A 22519-nucleotide genomic window follows, 5' to 3' on the forward strand; every position below is an offset into this window, starting at 1 on the left:
CGATTCTTTTTAGTAAAAAAAACTAACGATTCATTTGGGGACAAGTGATTCTTTTTAGTAAAAAAAATGTAGCGATTCTTTTTGGGAAAAGTAGCGATTCATTTTAGTAAAAAGTAGCGATTCATTTGTGGAAAAGTAGCTATTAATTTTAGTAAAAAGTAGCGATTCTTTTTGGGGAAAAGTGATTCTTTTTAGTAGAAAATGTAGTGATTCTTTTTGGGAAAAGTAGTGATTCTTTTTAGAAAAAGTAGCGATTCATTTGGGGAAATATCGATTCTTTTTAGTAAAAAATATAGCGATTCGTTTTAGTAAAAAGTAGCTATTCTTTTTAGTAAAAGTATCGATTCATTTGGGAAAAGTAGCGATTCTTTTTAGTTTAAAAAAAGTAGCTATTCTTTTTGGGGAAAGTAGTGATTTGGGGAAAAGTTATTCTTTTTAGCGATTCTTTTTAGTTTAAAAAAAAAGTAGCGATTCTTTTTGGGAAAAGTAGTGATTCTTTTTGGTAAAAAGTTGCGATTCATTTGGGGGAAGTAGCGATTCATTTGGGGAAAGTAGCAATTCTTTTTTGTAAAAGTAGTGATTCTTTTTAGTAAAAGTAGCGATTCTTTTTAGGAAAGTAGCGATTCTTTTAGTAAAAGTAGCGATTCATTTTAGTGAAAAGTAGCAATTAATTTGGGGGAAGTAGCGATTCATTTGGGGAAATAGCGATTCTTTTTAGAAAAAGTAGCGATTCATTTTAGTGAAAAGTAGTGATTCTTTTTAGTTTAAAAAAGTAGCGATTCATTTGGGGGAAGTAGCGATTCTTTTTAGAAAAAGTAGCGATTAATTTGGGGAAATATCAATTCTTTTTAGTAAAACGTAGCGATTCATTTTAGTGAAAAGTAGCTATTCTTTTTAGTGAAAAGTAGCGATTCATTTTAGTAAAAATTAGCGATTCATTTTGGGGAAAGTAGCGATTCTTTTTAGTTAAAAGTAGCGATTCATTTGGGAAAGTAGCGATTCTTTTTAGTAAAAAGTAGCGATTCAATTGGGGAAAAGTAGCAATTCTTTTTAGTATAAAAGTAGCTATTCTTTTTAGTAAAAAATTCTCGATTCTTTTAGTAAAAAGTAGCGATTCATTTTAGTAAAAAAAAGTGATTCATTTGGGGGAAGTAGCGATTCTTTTTAGTAAAAAGTAACGATTCATTTGGGGAAAAGTAGCGATTCTTTTTAGCGAAAAAATGTAGCGATTCATTTTTGAAAAAGCCGTGATTCATTTGGAAAAAGTAGCAATTCATTTTTGACAAATACATTCAACAACAGATTACATTTATTCAAAAACAATTGATACATTTACAAAGCTGTATCGATTGGTTTTAAATATATGCAGGTTGTTTTTGAGTGTATCGATGTATTGTAAATGTACTGACTATTGAATGTTCTTTAATAAAAGAACATTTTGAATAAATGTATCAATGCACCTATTCAAAATGCATCAATACTTTAATTTTAAAAAACTTTGACATATTTATTTAAAACACATCATGCTCCATCCATCCATCCATCCATCCATCCATCCATCCATCCATCCATCCATCCATCCATCCATCCATCCATCCATCCAATCATGGTGGATCCTGCACAATGCCAGGGAAGGTGCACCGTCTCCGTCATTGCCATGCTCCAGTGATCCATTCTTTTTACAGATATCCACAACCGCGGTGGATCTTGCACAATGCCCAGGATGGTGCACTGCCTCCGGCCTTGCCACGTTCCACTGATCCATATATTTTACAGACATCCATGCTCACGGTGGATCTTGCACAATGCCCAGGAAGGCACAATGTCACCAGCACCCTAGCTCCAGTGATCCATCACAGAGGGCCAACAGGGGCTCATCGTCGTGGTTGAATCTGGCTTTGACCAGGGGTGAGCCACTTTCCCTGGCCTGAAAGGGTTAGATCAGCGTGCCCTGGAGGTCCCTCCTGGACCTCCCCCACTTTCACTATACCTAGATAGCGAGATATAAAGCCTTATGTTCCCCAGAAATCATCCAGGGTTGCAGTCGAATCTGACTTTTCCCAACCTGGGGGGAACAGGTCAGGCACCCTGAAGCTCCCTTATCTCTCACCCAGGCTGTCTCACGCACTCTGAGCAGGCCTCATGATGGTCTGATGTGACACTGGAAGTTTACAAACTTCTAGACATCCATACCCAGGGTGGATCCATCCTTGCCATGCTCCAATGATCCATCCATCTTACAGACACCCACAACCGCGGTGGATCTTGCATGATGCCCAGGAAGGTACATTGTCTAAGGCCTTAAATTTACTGTTATTAACAGTTTTTTTTTTTTTTTTTTTACAATATTTTACAATCTACATTCATGCAAAAAAAGCAATACATTTAAAACGCATCAATACAACAATACAACAATACATCTATATTTATTCAAAAAGAATTGCTACATTTTTTTCAAAGCAAATTGTTACATTAATTCAATAAGACTCAATACCATGGCCATGAAGAATGACTCTGAGACTCACAGACTCATTTTCCTTTTGCATGAGTCAATACATGTCAACACCCTCTTCAGAACTGAGAGACACAAGCCAAGCGCAGAATAAACACACGACACCCAGCCGAGTCCTGGATGCATGTGTGCGTCTCTTAGCCTGGGCTGTAACAGGACACACAGATGATCATGCTGTGTTAAACAGGCCAGTCTTCGCTCATCCTGTTGAATGAATCTTTGATAAGGCAGCTGTAACCCATACTCATTGAGGGGGAGTGGAGGTATTGGGGGCCATGCAATAATTAGAAGGTGTCATCTCACCTAATTCACAGATTCATAGCTCAGATTCCCTACGTTCAGGATGATGATTGTATACACAAATAATGGTAGCCATGACAGTGTGGGGTTTCTTGATTGGAGAAGTCTTTCATATGTCACCAGGGAGAAGTTTGTCATTTCATAGCTGCTGAAAACTCAGCTTTGCTATCACAAAAAATAAATTACATTTTAAAATATATACAAATAGAAAACAGTTATTTTAAATTGTAATAATATCTCACAATATAAAAAATAAGTCTAATTTTAACTGTAAAATATTGTAAAAACACTATGTAAATAAATAAATAAATAAAAACTGTTAATAACAGTAAGTTCCCATATATATGCAGGGACAAACTGTAAAAGATCTAATAAAAGATTCATGTTATTTTCAGTAAAATACAGTAAAACAGAACAAATGAAATAATTTACAGTGAAAAACTGTAAACAATAATGCTATAACTATCCTCTAGACAGGACGAAACATCAGTACAGCTTTCAGCAGAGGTGTTACTCGCTTTGCACTCAATGTTTACATTCACACTTCCAGCTGTGTTTCCTGTCCAGATGTGCCACACCCCTGCGGCAAGAACTCGAGCCCATTTCATCTGTGAAATATTAACTGTGCCGTTTCCTAGTTTAAAAAATGCATAAAAGCCCATTTTCCATGCACATAGATCTAGATCTCATTATGCCAAACACCTTTAGTTTGATGGTCAGTTGAGACAAAAGTAAAAGCAATACTGAAACACTCAGGAATCACATATTGAAGTCTCAGCTTTTAGTGTATCATCACATCTTACACATTAGACTACAGACACAGATTATCTGCACTCTTAGATATCAGCCCTGAATGCCCTCACTACTCTTTACAGTGGCAAATGAAAACACTCTTATGAATTAATACAAATTGCATTGGACTTTCAGTAGCATGCTTGGCATTAAATGGCATGAAGCTATGCCAAACGATAATGTCTCTCAGAGAATCAGAATGACACTTTGTCCCAGTTCATCCACGGCTGATCACTTTGACCCCGCTGAACTACGTTACTGCTAGTTCATGTATTCTGAATGGTTTCTGGACAGAGACTGCAATAACTCACCAGGGGGTATGAATGTCCAGAAAGCATGAAGTGAGAATATTTTGTGTTCAGAGACAAAGGTGATCAAGACAGATATACTGGACCCTTTCAACCAAGATATAAAAAAAAAAAAAAAAAAAAAAAAAAAATATATATATATATATATATATATATATATATATATATATATATATATATATATATATATATATATATATATATATATATATACATATGCGATCTCAATCACTACTCTAGTATATATTAATATATCATTTCATATGTTATCTCATACAATCTCGAATAGCCCTGTCTATAGTAGTGTTGAATAGCTGTGCTTTCGATTGAGCTCTTAGAGAAGTGATTCGCGGAATGACGACTGGTGAATGGATTATCTATCAATAATGCACAACAGTGCCGTTCGAGATCTCTCGCGCATGCGTGAAGTTCTCCACAGGTCTGCACACAGGTGCGCGCATACACCTGTCAACGGTGCACAGACTGCACACATGTGCACGAGCGCTTCATGTGAGGGACAGACGAGATTCAAACACACGGTGAGTTTTTAATTTAATCTCATATAGCATATAAAGATGTTTACAGATTATCTTGCTCGAGTTATTTAGTCGAGTTATTTAGTCAGTTTGATTTTTCTTTGATGCAGTTTGGCACATTTTGGACAATATATTAATATAAAACGATGCAAAGCAAATGTTCTGTCCCAAAGTTTAATTTGAATTTACACGTATTCATTTTAGCAGCGACTTACAATTAGGCTAATATTTGCATATTGTCTCTTTCAGCACTTAAGTAAATTAACAGCTACGCAAATGAATAGAATATATCCAAAGAAAGAGCTTAAAGCATCACTTGTTCTAAGTGTATATTAATGTTCTCCAATGCCTTGCATTACAAATAACAAGTTATAACTTTAATTCACAACATTAACAAAAATTAAGTAAAGCTTTGATATCTTTGATATCTATAATATTTCCATATACTGTATTGTGACCAGGGCTATTTCTTTTTCTTTCGTTCTTTCTTTCTTTCTTTCTTTCTTTCTTTCTTAAATGTTTAATTTGCTCTATTTTACATTTTCACCTCAATGCAGTCTGATATCAGGGCTGAATGCCCAAATATCCATGTCTGAGATACAAACCCAGGAATGTTCACCACAGTACACACATTCCAAAGCAAATTTTGTTCTATTTCCCAGGGAAAAGGTGGCTAATTGATTGACACATGGAGCTAATTGGATCCACCCAGATGGCCACTTACGCTCGACCCAAAACCAGCCACTTCCTGCCGGCCATATCCACCACAGCGTCCAGTTTTAGGAACCACCAGCCAGCCCTTACTCTCAACCAGAATTCAAACATGCCCTGGAGGACTAATTCTTACTTTAGAAGCGGCAGCGCTATCCCGACTGTATCAGCACTTCAAAGAGACAACCTGGACTTAGTCCGGGCCAAAACCATGTTCTACCCCTCTAATAGGATGGCTCTCAGCACACGATACATGCCAGAGGACTGGTACAAGTCTAACCAGAGTAACTACAGGGAGTCTGAGTCGTCCCGGAACAGTGCCGAAAGGCTTCGGAGGGACACGATTCGACTGATTCAGGATAAGGACCAGCTGACTCGCAGAACTCAGGACACCACTAGCAAGAACATCGGAGAAAGACTGAACGACATCAGCTTCTGGAGGTCCGAGCTCAATCATGAGATAGATAACATGGTGACAGAGATATCAGCACTGACGGATGTAAAAAGAAGGCTGGAAAGAGCACTAGCTGAGACAGAAGGGCCACTGCAGGTGATTTATTTATCTATTTAATAATAATAATAATAATATATATATATATATATATAATCTGTAACAGAATAGAAGAAAATGCTAAAACAGCACATTTGCACATTTCACATTTTTACTATTGCAACAAATATTGGTAAAGCACAGCTCTAGTGGTCTGTTGTCAGTTGCACACCTAATTTGGGTCACGGTGACAGCTAAAGACCCAGTAACTATAGAAAAGCCCACAGCTGAGTGTCAGGTGACCCATTGTTAGAAACCACTTGGTAACAGAACCTAGTGGGGTGTAAGATATACACAATGAATCACACTGAGCACTATATCTACAATGACCTCAATGTGTTCCACCTCTGTCTTTACAGAGTTACCCGTCTGAGTCACAGTAAGAGACTGTTTCTATAGAGACCACACCAAAACATGGTGACTACTAGTATTGTGCTGGATGAGTTCCAAATTAGTGTAGTGTCACTGCCGTCACTTCACAGGACTAACCACGAGAATGATCACAAGACGTTCCCATAGTGATGTGACTGTTTACTAGAGCTTCCGTTTCCGTTCACATTTTGAGTGAGGAGATTTATGTAATGTCCTGTATTCATTAAAACAGCATTTGTCGTTCGGTGGTGCTTTGCAGCCGTAGTATATCTGTTCTGAACTCTGTAATATATTATAATAAAATAAAATAAAATAAAATCTGTTCTAAATAAAATAAAATTTTATTAAATAGATATAGAATTATCTACATTAATCACTTTCTTCCCTCTCCAGGTGTCTCAGGAATGTTTGTTCCACAGGGAGAAGCGGATGTCCATTGATCTGGTTCATGATGATGTAGAGATAGATTTGATTAAGGTAAGGTCACCTGAGCCTTCATCTAAACACATAAACTGAAACCAAAAAAAAACAAGCTCAAATAGTGAATGAAGGATTTTGCGAGGGGCTTTCTTAAGCAATGTGCTTTCTATTTACATAAAATGTAATACATGGCTCTCTGGAATATGTGATTTTGATTGGTCAGTGGACTCTTTTCACAGACTGTGATTATGCGTTTTCAGAAAGAATTTTTTTATATTTTCAAAATTAACTCTTTCCTCTTGTCCTAGCTTCATACATTCTTTTTTTATCAGCACTTGAATGTATGGGAAGTTTCAAAAAATGCAACATTTTGAACAAAAAGCTGAGAAAATCATGTTTTTGTCAAAGATTTTGTACTGATCAGATTCAGAATGATGAACAAAACATAGATTGAGTAGATTGAGGCAAATTTGACATTTTTTCTTTTGCTGTAGGAGCATAAAGAAAACCTAATATATTTGTTGTAATTCTCATTCACCATTAAAGAAGTTTACCCAACTATTACAACTTCCGCTTCTAAAAACCCCCCCCAAATGTGAAAAGAGTCCATTCTGAGCATTCTGAGGTCAAATATTTTATATAATGACCACAAACCGTACATAACTTATCATTGTCCAAGGAAACTCATTTCCAAGTAAGCTGTGTTTTATGTCACAATTATAAATCAATCTATGAACCCACATACAAAATGCTAAGTAGTCATATTTTCTATTTTTGGCTAAAGTTAATTTTGCAATTTTGCAGGAAGTGGAGGTGATTAAGTCATGTCAGGAGAGAATGAGGCGACATTTAGAGCGAGCTATTGCTCAACTAGCGTGAGTCTCTAAGATACAATTTTGCTTTCTAATGGTCAATTTTGAATGACATACTTGAAGATTAACAATTGATCAAGATGTCTTTGAAACACAATGCGTGTGGTTATACTGATTAATATCCTCAGGTCGAATCGTGCAGCACAGCATGAACTAGAGAGAGATTTGAGTGACAAGGTCACAGCACAGAGAATCGATGACAGGTGTCACCATCTCAGAAACACCTCTGATGGAATCAGCTACTATAGAGGAATTGATCGCCTAGACCCATCGTGAGTTTTATTTGATTAAAAAAAAAAAAAGTGAAGTATATATAAATGTTATAATTTACACACTTTATGGTCTCCTCAGTATCAGTCTTCCAGACTCCTGGTCGAAGTTCACCGACGACAACATCCTGCATTCTCAGAGCCAACGCGCAGCATCTCACAAACTCCGTGATGAGATTGAGATTCTGCTCAATGCCACTTCAAACGAGATGTGGAACCAGTTTAACACCGTGAACGTGTCATTCACCAACCGTATCTCTGAGACGGCAGACACCAAGAACAGTCTGCAAACTCACCTGGCCAAGGTAACCACAGGATGCTGAACATTGTCATTACTTTTATCTGCTCATTTTGGTTCTAGGAAGTCAAATAAAGTGAAAACTGGCTAATAATTCAGGTTTCAGCTGTTAGTTGTCCCAAAAGTGTGATATGTTATAGTAAATGTAAGTAGGAATTTGAAAATTGCAAAATAAAGAAGTCAATAGTCAAAACAGTCACATAGAATTATTATAGATACAAAAAAGTATGTTAGTCAAATTTTTGCATAAAAAAGGGGGTCACAACAGGTTCACAAAACAATCCACATTGTAATGTGCATCAGTCAATCAATACATAAATACATGTATGTCAGACTAAATTGATCCAGGTCCTTCAGTCACTTTTGAAAGTATACTTTTATCTTAAAGGTGCCGTAGAACGTCTTTTTAAAAGATTAAAAAGATTAAAAGAATTTAAGTCTAAGCTGTCCCCTGAATGTGTCTGTGAAGTTTCAGCTCAAAATACCCCTTGGATTTTTTTTTTATACATTTTTTTAACTGCCTATTTTGGGGCATCATTAAATATGAGCCGATTTAGGCTGCGGCCCCTTTAAATCCTCACGCTCCCCGCCCACGGAGCTCGTGTTTGCCTTTAACAGCATAAACAAAGTTCACACAACTAATATAACCCTCAAAATGGATCTTTACAAAGTGTTCGTCATGCAGCATGTCTAATTGCGCAAGTACAGTGTTTATTTGGATGTTTACATTTTATTCTGATTGAGTTTGAGGCTATGCTCCGTGGCTAAAGCTAACATTACACACTGTTGGAGAGATTTATAAAGAATGAAGTTGTGTTTATGAATTATACAGACTGCAAGTATTTAAAAAATAAAAAATAACGACAGTCTTGTCTCCATGAATACAGTAATAAACAATGGTAACTTTAATCACATTTAACAGTACATTAGCAACATGCTAACAAAACATTTAGAAAGACAATTTACAAATATCACTAAAAATATCATGATATCATGGATCATGTCAGTTATTATTGCTCCATCTGTCATTTTTCGCTGTTGTCCTTGCTTGCTTACCTAGTCTGATGATTCAGCTGTGTACATCCCTTGTCTAATGCTTGAACATGGGCTGGCATATGCAAATATTGGGGCGTACACCCCGACTGTTACGTAGCAGTCGGTGTTATGTTGAGATTCGCCTGTTCTTCGGAGGTCTTTTAAACAAATGTGATTTATATAAGAAGGAGGAAACAATGGATTTTGAGACTCACTGTATGTCATTTCCATGTACTGAACTCTTGTTATTTAACTATGCCGAGGTAAATTACATTTTTAATTCTAGGGCACCTTTAAGGTATGCAAACTGGAATAACACTATATTCTTCTCCTGTGGTTTAGTAATAATAGAATCTATCCTACTTCCTCCTTACTTACTTCACTTTGACTGGACAGGACCCAAAATAAATGGCGTTTTCCTTGTCTGCTTGTGTAAGCTGTATAAAGATGTAGACGGGAAGCTCTAAACACTGGAGTCTATTGTAGAGGAGGTTAATGAAGGGCATGAAGAAGCTCTGTCAGCTGTCCATAAACGTTAAGCTTTTGACGGCTGTTATCAGAGGCATGAGGTAACCAATAAACAACCTTCATTCATGATGGTGATTGGTCAAAATGAGATTACATCAAAATATGGTTTGTCTCTGTAACTAGACACTTGATCCTGAATATTTTTTATGACCATTATGTATTTAGGTGGATAATACAGAACAAACTAAAGCCCTTTCAGACCCCTTACACATCAATCAGTTTAAGGGCGTATTGAAGTTAATTTAAAGGGTTAGTTCACGCAAAAATGAAATTTCTGTCATTAATTACCCACCCTCATGTCCAAACTCGTAAGACCTTCATTCATCTTTAGAAAATAAATTAAGATATTTTTTGGTTGAAATCCAAGGGTTTCTGAACCACGCAGCAATGCCATTGCACCTTTCAAGGCCCAGAAAGGTAGTAAAGACATCGGTAAAATAGTCCATGTGACTACAGTGGTTCAACCTTAATGTTTACGAAGCGATGAGAATACTTTTTGTGCTCAAAAACAAAACAAAAATGACAACTTTATTCAACAGTTTCTTAAAAATTGTATACAAATTTACTCTATAGCTTGGCAAACAATAGCAAGACAATTTGTAGAATTAAATATTCTGTAAAGAACTCATTAAATCATATTAATAAATATGTGTTGTGGCAATTTGAACTCTATTATTAAGTAATTCACAAATTTATTCCATGAAAAAATAAACAAAAAAAATAGATAAAATAGAATATTGTAAAATAAAAATGTGTTAATAAAATAAAATAGTTCTGCTTACCTTGAGGTTCAATTTCTAAATTTCTGCTCTCTCCACTTTGGTGGCATGGCTGTGTGGGTGGGAAATTTGCCCAGAATAGAGCAATACCGACCTAATTTCAGATTAAAGTGCTTTAGACTGTCAATTATGATATATACAATATATACAGTAGAAATAAGTGTATCTGACTGGACCGTTTTAACTTTGAGAAGGGTTCGGAAGTCAGATACAGAGAATAAGTGACTTTTTCACTTATTCAATCAACTCTCTTTCTCTCTCTTGCTTTCTTGTTTCCAGACCCTTCAGGAAATCTTCCAGACCGAGATGCTGATTGAAGCTTTAAAAAAGGCAATCCGAGACAAAGAGAACCCACTTAAAGTGGCCCAAACCCGCCTGGAAGAGAGGACTCGCAGACCCAACGTTGAACTCTGCAGAGACAACCCTCACCATAGGTAACCTATTTAAGTCACTAAAGTCACAAGTCACCAATATTTGTGTTATTTGCCATGAAAATGTCTCGATACATATACAGACAACTTATGTTTTGCAAAATCAGACGCAAAAAGCTCTGTTCTCCTTTTCTTTCCCTTTCTCTCAGGTTGATTACAGAGGTGAGGGAGATTGAAGACACCATTCATAAGCTGAGAGAGAGATTGATGGAGGCCGAGAACACTCTGCAGACCCTGGTGAAGACAAAAGTTGCTCTGGAGCATGACCTGTCAATCAAAGCCAACTCTCTGTTCCTGGATCAGGAAAAATGCATGAGTATGAGGAAGAGCTTTCCCAGCACTCCTCGTCTAGTCGGATACACCTAGATCTTCCAGAACCTTCTCTAGAAGCTGCTTAACCATTAACCTAAATTCAAAGATTAAAAATTCAAGATTAGTGTCAGAACGGCTTGACAGTTTCTACTTAGTTGACATCTTATACCTCACTATTATTGCTTCATTCACCTCTCTCTGTTAGGTTAAACACACCATAATGATTGTAATGATTAGAATTGATTGTCTCTTGTAGTTTGCCTGTCTGGATAAATCAATAATCCCTGAACTGCTAGGAAATAGTAAAATTGCCCTTTAGTGAAGTAACTTTATGCCATGCATGATTATAGTGTTTTGACGTAGATGTTAAGTTTAGAGAAAAACTTGTTTCATGAAAAAATATTTTTTGTGTAGTGTTCTTTGAAAATGACCATTAAGGTTTGATTTAAACAGTGAATGCACCTTTAATCATATTAGTATAATCCTGGTTAGTCTTATTAGAAAACATTCATAATGAGTATAATACAAAGCTCAGTTCATCAGCGACCTTAAAGGAACACTCCACTTTTTTTGAAAATAGGCTCATTTTCCAACTCCCCTAGAGTTAAACAGTTGAGTTTTACCGTTTTCGAATCCATTCAGCCGATCTCCGGTTCTGGCGGTACCACTTTTAGCATAGCTTAGCATAGTTCATTGAATCCGATTAGACCGTTAGCATCGCGCTTAAAAATGACCAAAGAGTTTTGATATTTTTCCTATTTAAAACTTGACTCTTCTGTAGATTATAATCAAGGAAGATTAATAATCAAGGAACTTTGCTGCCGTTCCATGGGTGCAGCAGGCGCAATGATATTACGCAGCGCCCGTGAGCCCCTGCTTGCACAGGGAACATGCCTTGCAACCATGGAGACATTTGTGAGAGACGCTGCGTAATATCATTGCGCCTGCTGCAGCCATGATACGGCAGCAAAGTTCCTTGATTATTACGCCTGAATGAGAGTATAGTTCCTAGCCATATCAGCCTAGAAAATCACAACTTTTCATTTTCTGTCGGTCTTAGTACACGATTTAACTCAGAAGAGTCAAGTTTTAAATAGGAAAAATATCAAAACTCTTTGGTCATTTTTAAGCGCAATGCTAACGGTCTAATCAGATTCAATGAACTATGCTAAGCTATGCTAAAAGTGGTACTGCCAGAACCGGAGATCGGCTGAATGGATTCGAAAACGGTAAAACTCAACTGTTTAACTCTAGGGGAGTTGGAAAATGAGCCTATTTTCAAAAAAAGTGGAGTGTTCCTTTAAGAGCTCCAGACATCTGTTGCACTGAGATTGTAAACTGGTTTGATTTCTGCTCAGGTGCAACATGATTCTGACAGTTTGCAGACAGTGGACACGACACCTTGCTTTTGTTTGTTTAGTTCAGAGGTCCACTTGAGGGCTGTCACTGATAAGTGATCTTCAATCCACACTTCCTTGCATTTACCAAAGCACAGAGGAGCTGTAGTTCTCACGTTCTTCTGAAGTACAAACACACACTTCAGAAACAGATGCCACAGGCAAGCAGACTCATTGTTAAGTATACACACAGCATCTGGGTTTATTGATTCAGAGGGGGAATGTGTTTGCTCCTTTAAACAACACACTGGTGTTCTGCTAAAACACACACTTCAAACTCTTTACTTATAAATCAAAGTCTGCTCTGTAGTCGGAATGTTTCACAGAAAAAGATGCACTTGAGATTATGTAGGTGCATCCCTAAGAACAGAGAGTTATGCACTTTTTGAAAACATGCTTATCTAAATATAAACACATAGAGCAATGGAGACATAATGGAGATTTATGGAGATTATGTTATAGTTATAGTTCAGTTGAGTATCAGTTTTGTCTGTGAATTGTCTCTTAAAATTCCTTAACAAATTTAAAAAAATAAACACAAATTTTGCATAAATACAGCAAGGATTTATTAAATTGATCAAAAGTGCCATTTACAGTGTTATGACAATTTTAAATTTCAAATAAATGTTCTTTTGAACTTTCTAATCATCAAAGAATTCTGAAAAAATGCATAATGATTTAAAATATTAAGCAGATCTGTGAACTATGGAGACCCGCACATGACATGTGGAACAAATATTGTGGCCATAAATTAAGAATTCGTTCTCTCGTTTTAGTAAATCATGGCCACGTTGAACTAGTTTGTTTGCTTGTTTTGATTTAACTAAAACAAGAGAACAAATTAGCACAATGTGGACATGATTTAGTAAATCAAAGGAACAAATTGTTATATTGTGCACTCAATTTACTTAAAACAAGGGAATTAATTAGTAAAACTTGCTGACATATTAGTATGTTGTGGGAACGAATTGTTAATTTTTTGTATCCACATTATGGGCTCTGTAGTTTTCAACATTGAAAACAATAAGAAATGCATTGCCATTACATTTAAAATATCTTAAAAATGTTAAGTTGTTTCAAATTGTAATAGTATTTCATAATATTATGCGTTTACTGTATTTTTTAGTCAAATAAATGCAGCCTTGGTGAGCAAAAACATGAAAAAAATATTACCGACTCATATGTATGTAGGTTGCAAGTCATTTTGACATTTTTATCCCAAGTAACTGACAGTACGCTTAAAGTAACAGCCTCTTTTGAGCAACCCCGTGTGAATGCCTTGCTCAGAAACACTATTTTGTCAGCTCATTGCTCATTTTGGGCCCTCAGCCTTCATTCTTCTGGTTCCAAAATAACATCTAACAGCACATCACATCAGTTTTCCCCTTCAGTGACTGACTGTTCTCTTATCCTGTCTGCTGCCAAAGAAAGTAATGCACCAAGTAAATATTGAAATCCGCAGTTCTCTCTTCTTTTCAGGTTTCTTATCATAGCTGTGAAAGCTTTTCTGACTATACTGAGTACACAGTGGTCCTCAGATGTTTGCTACAATCATCAGACAGGAGAAATACTGTTTTCTGCACGTCTAAATGAGAACTCCGTTCCAGAGCCTGATTCAAATAACCAACCCTGACCTTTGAAATATTGCAGGAATGTGTTGCTTAAGACAAATATGACTCTGTTTGATCGGATGTTGACATAAGAAGGAGATTCTGGAGACCTTGTGTGTTATTTACTGCTGAATGGTTTGGCAATTTTCTCGTAGATATTATTTGCATTTCAGGATTTATAGAATCTTCATGTTGAGTTATGAGAAGGTTGTAAAACCTGCTGGTCAGTTTTCAGTGTCAGCTTGGCTTCATTCGCCACCTTACTGTCACATCTGAAATGTGGTTCTCATGGTTTCCAGCAAAGAAAACATACAGACAAAACATTAGAGTGGGCTCTGCCAGCCCAGGAGAGTCATCCGGTGGCCAGCTGTGCCTGAAATTTAAGTTGGATCCCACGGTTCTCTTCTCAATGAGTTTTACACACAAACCACCACTTTAGACCATGACATTTGCCAACAGTAGAGTCTAGTTTTATTCATGTAACAGTTAGAATCTCAGTGTGGTCCAAACACAGCTGGACACTGGGGAAAAGGTGCGAACTTTCACTTTACACACAATTTACAATCTTGAAAGTTGACGAGGTCAATAGAAATGCCATGGACTGTGTGTGAGACTTTCAACTTCATCCAAAGTCAAACTGAGATTGAAGTGACTCTTCATGACTCTGGTTCTGATTTAAACTCCACTTCTGATACCATTATACGTCGTTTAGCACATTTGAGGGACTGATTTATGTCTTTTTGACTGAATGATTAAAAAGAACCGGCTCATAGAGCTGCTCGTGAATCAACATGATGAGGTGTTGAATTATACAACAGTTAGTAATGGTCCTCAAGGTGGATTAGCTGAGCGACGTTCCAAGATTGCTGATATCCAACAGCACTGGGACTTTTCTGCAAATTATATTGTGACATCTGAAATCGCATACTTCAGTCCCTCCAGAAAAACGCGATTATGCGATCGCCTGATTTCATGCATAATCAGCCAAAGTCCGCATATTTATGCGGGGGTCGCATTTTTTCAAATACGCCGCACTTTCGCCGCATAAATTGTCGATTTCAGCAAGCAAAATATATGCGGGGCTAGCATGATTTCATAATCCCTGCATTTTCGTTGCAAAAAAGTCACATATATCTTAGCAGAAAGTTGAAAAATGTTGCGTTTACTTCACACTAGTAGCGCCATTATTTTCCCCCTATTGCCATGGGAACCATGTGAAGTGACGTAATTACGCGACGTGAACATCATCTGCAAACCATGAAACCATGATGAAGCACACAAATCATTCTCATTTCCCAATAAAAATAAGCGCAAAAGACCGCGCAAAGCAGTTTCCCGGTGTGTTACATGACAGTGGGGGCAAAATATTTTGCACTCCGTGCAACTCAGTGTTGATGCTGGAAAACCACTTTCACTTTGCCACCGCCAAGGATGGTTAAAGCAGCAGCGGAAGCAGGAAGGACGAAGCACACATTTTTAAAAACATTTTATTTATTCATTTTTATAGAAGTTGTTGGATATTAATAATAATACGTTTATTTTATATAGCGCATTTCTACAAACTCATATTCCTTTTGTAAAGCTACAGAACTTGTTTGACTCAATGTTAAGTTTGAGCCATGTGTTAATTAAGGTCTGAAATAAAACGGAATGAGAACTTAAATATTCTATGATTTAGTATGCTTGCTTATCATAGGAAGTAATAGGAAATTACTCTTTACATTAAAGTAGTAGCCTATGAGAACAGGGTGTTGGGGGAATCACCTTTTATTTTTTTCTGTTTTTCATCAAACCGCAGTTTTTGCAAGTTCCCGCAATTTCATCGCATAAAATTGCAAAATTATCCCGCATATTCCATTGCATTTTTTAACAAAATCAAGCATTTTAGCCTGCAACAATCACAAAAAAATCCTGCGTTTTTCTGGAGGGACTGATACTTCCCTACTATATAGCAGGGATAAAACAGTATGTGACAAAATAAGTATATCCGAATTCACAGTACTCATAAGAGTAGACAAAAAGTACCCGGACGACCTACTTCTTCCAGCGAGATTCTGAAGTGCGCATACAATGGACACTTTACTATCCCATGAGGCCACGGGAGAGGATTTTTGAATGACAGAGAAGCGACGTAACTGACACTGGAAGGTCACACGATAATGAAAGCATGGCGAATGTAGTGCGTCTTGATTACATTCATACTCTTCATTCATACTATATAGAACATACTTTTTTAGACATATGGTTGTGAAGTAATTACTTATTCAGAATAAGTACCTACTCAAGAGAGTATGCAATTTCAGATGCAGCCTTGTTGATTCAGGAACAAAAGTGACTTATGCATAAACAATTTAATTATTCACTAAATTCATTCAAAAACATTCATTCGTTCAGCAATGAAAGATACCATGAACCATTTAATCATTCATTAAAGTGATTCATTCAAAAACATTCATTTAGGAATAAAAGAGACTGATATGTGTGAATCGTTGAATTATTCACTCAAGCAATTCGTTTAAAAACACAGATTCAGGAACAAAACAGACTTGTGAGTCGTTAAATCATTCACTCAACCTGTGTTGCTCGGAGACACGTTAATAGTTCAGCTGTTTCTTTGTTTGGAAATAGTTGGCAAAACAAAAATAGATAAAGTAACTGCCAATATTGTGTCAGATTTTAGTTTTGCCTTCATGCTGTATAGTCAATAGTGATGACATTTAGTAGTGTTCTTTTCACAACCGCCATGAAAACTATTTGGTTGTGTAAATGCATAAAGAAGTAAACGTTGTCACTCAATTAGTAATGTAGCAAATTTAGTTTTGAGAAGAAAATATGTATGACCGTAAGTACAAGGAGGACGTTTCCATTCCCAATTATCACTCCCCTGACATATCTATCCTCCCTTCTCTCCATTCCAGAAAGCAATCCAGAGCCCACTCTTTCTCAAACAGCCTCTACCATTGTGTATTTCACATTACTGAGCTCTTAAAATCTCTCAGCATTACATAATTAGAGTTACTGACAGAGGAGAGGTTCTCTTGTTCCACCGTCTCTCTCTCTTTTACTCTTTTTCTTTACATCTATGTCAAGACCACATACCTCAAGCTCAAACTTTAGCTATGGACATGCATGCTTTTCACTCCTCAACAAAACATACGATTCTGTGGACACAAAAATAACTGGCCTTAGCCCTCTCCTCTTAACCCTGTCCTCAGAGAATGTACTCTGGAATCTTCACTAGAGTCTTGACATATTCAGGCTTTATTTTTAACTTCCAACTAGCCAGCCAACTCTTTTCTCATTAGAGTCCTCTCATTAGATTTTCACATCTCTCTGTAGAGGACGTACGATTACACAGGGATTACAATATCCTCTTTCATATCAACGTATTATCATTGTTGATTTAGTGTAGCTGAGAAAATTGCAAAAACATATTTTGGCACTCTTATTTAAAGGGACAGAACTTGAACTTAAACTTTTTGTAACCCACATGAGCAATATAGCTGAATGCATTTAGTCTATTGATTTTTTTTTTCTTCTTTTTCTTTTTTTTTTACATTTTACTTTAGAAAAGGAGTACCATGGTTTGGACATACACCATAACAGTATCATGGTATTATTTTAAGTACTTTGGAGAGCCATATAAATACCATTCAATTTATTCAGCACCATGGTATATCTGAAACACTTTTATATTATATAATTCTTTGTAAAGCTGATTTGGGACAATTACCACCTAAATATATTTTTTGTAAAAAAAAAAAAAAAAAAAAAATACCATTCTAAGGTTTGGGGTCAGTAAGATTTTTTTATTATTATTATTTTGAAATAAATTGTGGCTGTAAAATACATTTTAAATGTTGCAAAAATGTATATTTAAAATAAATGCTGTTATTTTAACTGTCTATTCATTACGGAAGAGGATTAGGGCCAAGCAATAATAAAAAAATAAAACCATCTCGAGATTAAAATTGTTAAATTACGAGGAAAAAACTCGTTAAATTTCAAGAAAAAAGTCGAGATAAAATGTTGAGAATAAAGTCATTAAATTACGAGAAAAAAGTAGTTAAATTACGAGAACAAATTCGTTAAATTATGAGGAAAATGTCATTACATTTCGAGAAAAAAGTCGAGATAAAATTATGAGAATAAAGTCATTAAATTAACGAATTTGTTCTCGTAATTTAACAACTTTTTTCTCGTAATTTAATGACTTTTTTCTCATAATTTAATGACTTTATTCTCAACATTTTATCTTGACTTTTTTCCGAAATTTAACAAGTTTTTTTCTTGTAATTTAACGAGCTTTTCTCAACATTTTATCTCGACTTTTTCTCAAAATTTAACGAGTTTTTTCTCAACATTTTATTTCGACTTTTTTCTCTAAATTTAACGATTTTTTTTCTCAAAATTTAACAACTTTAATCTGGAGATGGTTTTATTTTTTTATTATTGCTTGGCCCTAATCCTCTTCCGTAATTCATCAAAGAATTTAAAAAAAATATATATATAAAAAAATGTATCCTCAAAAAAATTATCAAATGTATCATGACATATTTCTTGAGCAAAAAAAAAATCAGCATATTAGAACAATTTCTGACGGATCATGTGACACTGAAGACTGAAGTAATGACGCTGCAAAATTACTCTTTTATTGTATTTTTTATCAAATATATGCCAGCTTGTTAACCATAAGATATTTCCTTCAAAAACAATTAAAAAAAAAAAAAAAAAAAAAAAAAACTTACTGACTCTTTTGATAAATAGTGTATATCTGACATGATTCCCTGAAAACAGCACAAAATGCATTGTACTTTCATTTCTGCAAATAAATATACCGACTCTTCTACATTGTCATATCTGTCTACTAAATTTCCTACCATAGTAACAGTGGCGCCAGTCTATGACATAATACAATATATTTCAGGTGCATCCAATAATGATAATGACCTCAGCACTGACTGAGTGCAGGGCTGAACTAAAGGATGTATTCTGTGTCAGGAAATAGTTCACATTCTACAACAATAAAGCTGTACAGAGTACAATGAAAAAAGGAGAGAGAATGTTTTCCTTGAAATGGTTGCCCTCAAACCACAGAGTGATTAGCTGGTACATGTCATTCGTAACATAAAACAGGAAATCTGAAGTAGACAAGATATGCAGACCCAACTGCCCTGTTCAGCTGCAGTTAGACCACAGCACAACGGGTAGAAAGGGAATCCCTGCTTTCATGATTGTGTGACCTCAAACGTCTTCATTCATATGAAGTTTAACAGGATTATCAACCTCCTAGTCTTCCAAACTAACGCCACATAGCCACCCAGCTAACAAAAAAATGTTCTAAGAACGTTTCCCTAATGTTCCAATTTAGTGAACATTTTGCAAATGTTACTTCTGAATGTGTCCCCCCCCCCCATCCAACTAAAATTTTTCAGAAAAACCCTTGTACAAGCAATGTATAAATAGTCTCAACTTCTGATGTCACACCGACAGACTGCTGGCTGAACATCTGATGCATAAGGCACACAAAAGTGGAAAAAGTTGTCATCTGATTGGTTGAATTCCTCAGGAATTCTGAGAGAGTTGTGTGCCTTAACTGTCCACCTGGAAACAAAGCCAACGTGATGCCAAACCCCCTCATGGAACAAGAAAACCCTTGTGTTTACAACTGTGACAATGAATGCTTATAATGATCAAATAAATGCTAGATTTTCAAAAAATAGGGCAAAATTTAAGACATTGACTTTACGTTTTCAAGCCCCTAAACATGACGCTGAACAAAATTAACTGTGATTGATTGCTTTACATGTGGGTCAAACGTCCCCATGGCGGTTCTTTATCAATGAAAGCTGCGACGGAGTCCAGAACTTCTGCCATCAGTCTGAAGCTACATGAGACTAATGTATGAATAACGTTTTTCTGCTACTATTTTGAGAAAATTATTAAAGACCAGATGACTTTGAACAAATATTCTATTAAGGTTACTTAACTTTTTTAGAACCTTGCCAGAACATTCTGAGAATGTTCCCTGTTAGCTAGGCAGGAGACACAAGTCTACAGAAATGTCTACTGGAAGTCTGAGGGCTCCATCTGATTGATTGGTTAAATGAACATCATATCGACAGCCAGTTTAGAAGAAAAGGAAGCTAATTTTGCGGACGGTGTCTCTTCCATTCTCTCTGTGTCCTGCTGAATCATGCTGTGGGATGATTCAAGCGGCCAGTCTCTGCTTTTATACTATCTGCTGGTGTTTATTTATGGCTTCGTCTCCGGGGAAACTGCAGGAAGTGTGACACACAACATCAAAATGGGAACTAGGGGAAGTGAGATTGAGAGACCAGATACAAATACATGAATATATGGCTATATGCTTGTGTTGCGTTGGTGTCTCATATTGTACACTGTCTAGGTGCTGTATGCGTAAGCTTAGTGCTCATAATGAAAACATGATGACAGGTCTGAATGAGTATAATAGTAATCAAACATCTGTGCAGTCCTTGAAAGTCCTTTATTTACACTCATCCCTCGAGTCATAAAAGGGGTCATTTGCTTTTATTCCCACAGACAGTCTGCTAGTCGTTTTTAAACTGTATACACTTTCTTTAGGAGCTACAACCATCTTTTTGCTCATGATGTTTATTCCCTAGATCCTTTAAAGTCTGACTCATTCTTCAATGAAACTTGTTCAGTGTGTGAAGTTGATAACCCTATTGAGTTTCCTGTTATTTTACTGAGATAAGTCCCTCAACTGACTAATATGTGCATCTGAAGGCGTCACAATAGATAAGCGTTTTGAGGTAACCCTGTCATTTAACAGTTTTGTTTTCCCTTAAGGTTAAGAAAATGCTGTGGGTGGACTTCTTATGAAATGCTTGTTTTTTGTTTGTTTTTGGTAAAGTATAATGGGTATTTGGTTAAAGTCTCAAAATAGTACATTGAAAAGAGGAGAGAAAAACATTTGGATTCTTCTGGAAAAGAACGGGTTTAACAGATATGTGGTTTCTTACAGGCAAACGTCTTTATGATGTTCTGTTCCCTTGATATGGCTCAGGTCGTTCAAGTCATGCCTAACAACACCCATTAACAGAGCAAAATCAATGTAACACATTTCATTTTGCAATGCGTGAAAGGTCTTTTTTCCAACTTGAGCTCTAATAAGTTTTGCGCCTATATGGAAAAGTCCTTGGGTTTGTATATTAAACAGAGAATCAAGTAATTTTATCATGGACACATGATGTTGTTGGTCTCCAATCTCCAGGGATTTAGAGTCAAGGAGTCATAATCACTTTACAAACCCAAACAATAAAGATAATAATGGATAAATCTCTTAAAATGTTGGCACACAAACACTTAACCCACGCCTCACACACCCCTGCTTTTAAGTCTGGCCTTGTCTCTCAGTGACTCACAAATATAAATCACAGACTCTTAATGGCTGTAGAGTGTAACATTAGAACCTGGTCAGGTGATGTGTGTGTGTTTGTGTGTAGGGGTGAATTCAGCACTTTAACACTACTGGCATGGATCCTCTACTCAAGATTTCTACAAACATTGGCATATATGGGACTGCATGCCATGGTATACCTGGAAAAATATTCAGATAACCAGTGAATATATATCAGCATATATCAGTGAAAATCTTGGAAATTTGAATTTAAGGCAAAATGTCTGTTATGGGAGAATGCCAACATAATGGATGCAGCATTATTCATATAATGGAAGTGCATCTCTAAAGTAATATTGGAGATACTGGTCTGGTCTCAAATAAAATTGAGGCCATTAAATATGAAATATGTGGACTGTCTACTAAGGACAATGATATTTGCTCAAAATATCCTAATTTGTCTTATTACTAATTCAATAACATTTAAAGCATTTAGTTTTATGGTAAATAAAATAAAATAAAATAAAATAAAATAATAAAATAAAATAAAATAAAATAAAATAAAATAAAATAAAATAAAATAAAATAAAATAAAATAAAATAAAATAAAATAAAATAAAATTAAATTAAATTAAATAAAATTAAATTAAATTAAATAAAAAAATAAAATTAAATTAAATAAAATTAAATTAAATAAAAATAAGAAATGTATAAACAAAATCAAATGACTTCAGCTTAACCGACATGCTTACTGATGATAAAAGTTAAGTTGAAAAATAATAAACAGAATAAATAACAAAAATCTGGAAAAGGTATGCTGCAATACTGCAGCTATATTACTCTAAATTTCAATAAGGAATTTATTTATTTACTTACAAAAAGTGCACATATTTTTATACAGTAGATTCAGACAGTCCAGTTAAAATCCCAGCCATCCACTGATTGAGCAAAAGAAAGTCAGATTTAATGGAGGACACAAGACCCTTACACTCATGTCAAGTTTGCATTCCCTAACTTATCTCTAGTTTGTGTAACTGGAACGCCAGAACATTCCATAGTACCACAGGGATTATTGCTCCTTGCTTGAGTCAATGGGTGATAAG

At 35.8% G+C, this 22519-nt stretch overlaps 1 protein-coding gene across 1 annotated transcript; it reads left to right on the plus strand.

The window, feature by feature from the left end:
- The first annotated feature begins 5136 nt into the window (after window positions 1-5136).
- Window positions 5137-11564, plus strand: tekt3 (tektin 3). The gene is made up of 7 exons (XM_067370017.1): window positions 5137-5709; window positions 6475-6558; window positions 7306-7376; window positions 7502-7645; window positions 7725-7947; window positions 10562-10716; window positions 10863-11564. The coding sequence occupies exons 1-7, from the start codon at window positions 5137-5139 to the stop codon at window positions 11077-11079; spliced, it is 1467 nt and encodes a 488-aa protein (XP_067226118.1). The 3' UTR covers window positions 11080-11564.
- The last annotated feature ends 10955 nt before the right edge of the window (window positions 11565-22519 follow it).

This window comes from Chanodichthys erythropterus, chromosome 19 (assembly GCF_024489055.1).
Source record: "Chanodichthys erythropterus isolate Z2021 chromosome 19, ASM2448905v1, whole genome shotgun sequence".
Taxonomy (NCBI): domain Eukaryota; kingdom Metazoa; phylum Chordata; class Actinopteri; order Cypriniformes; family Xenocyprididae; genus Chanodichthys; species Chanodichthys erythropterus.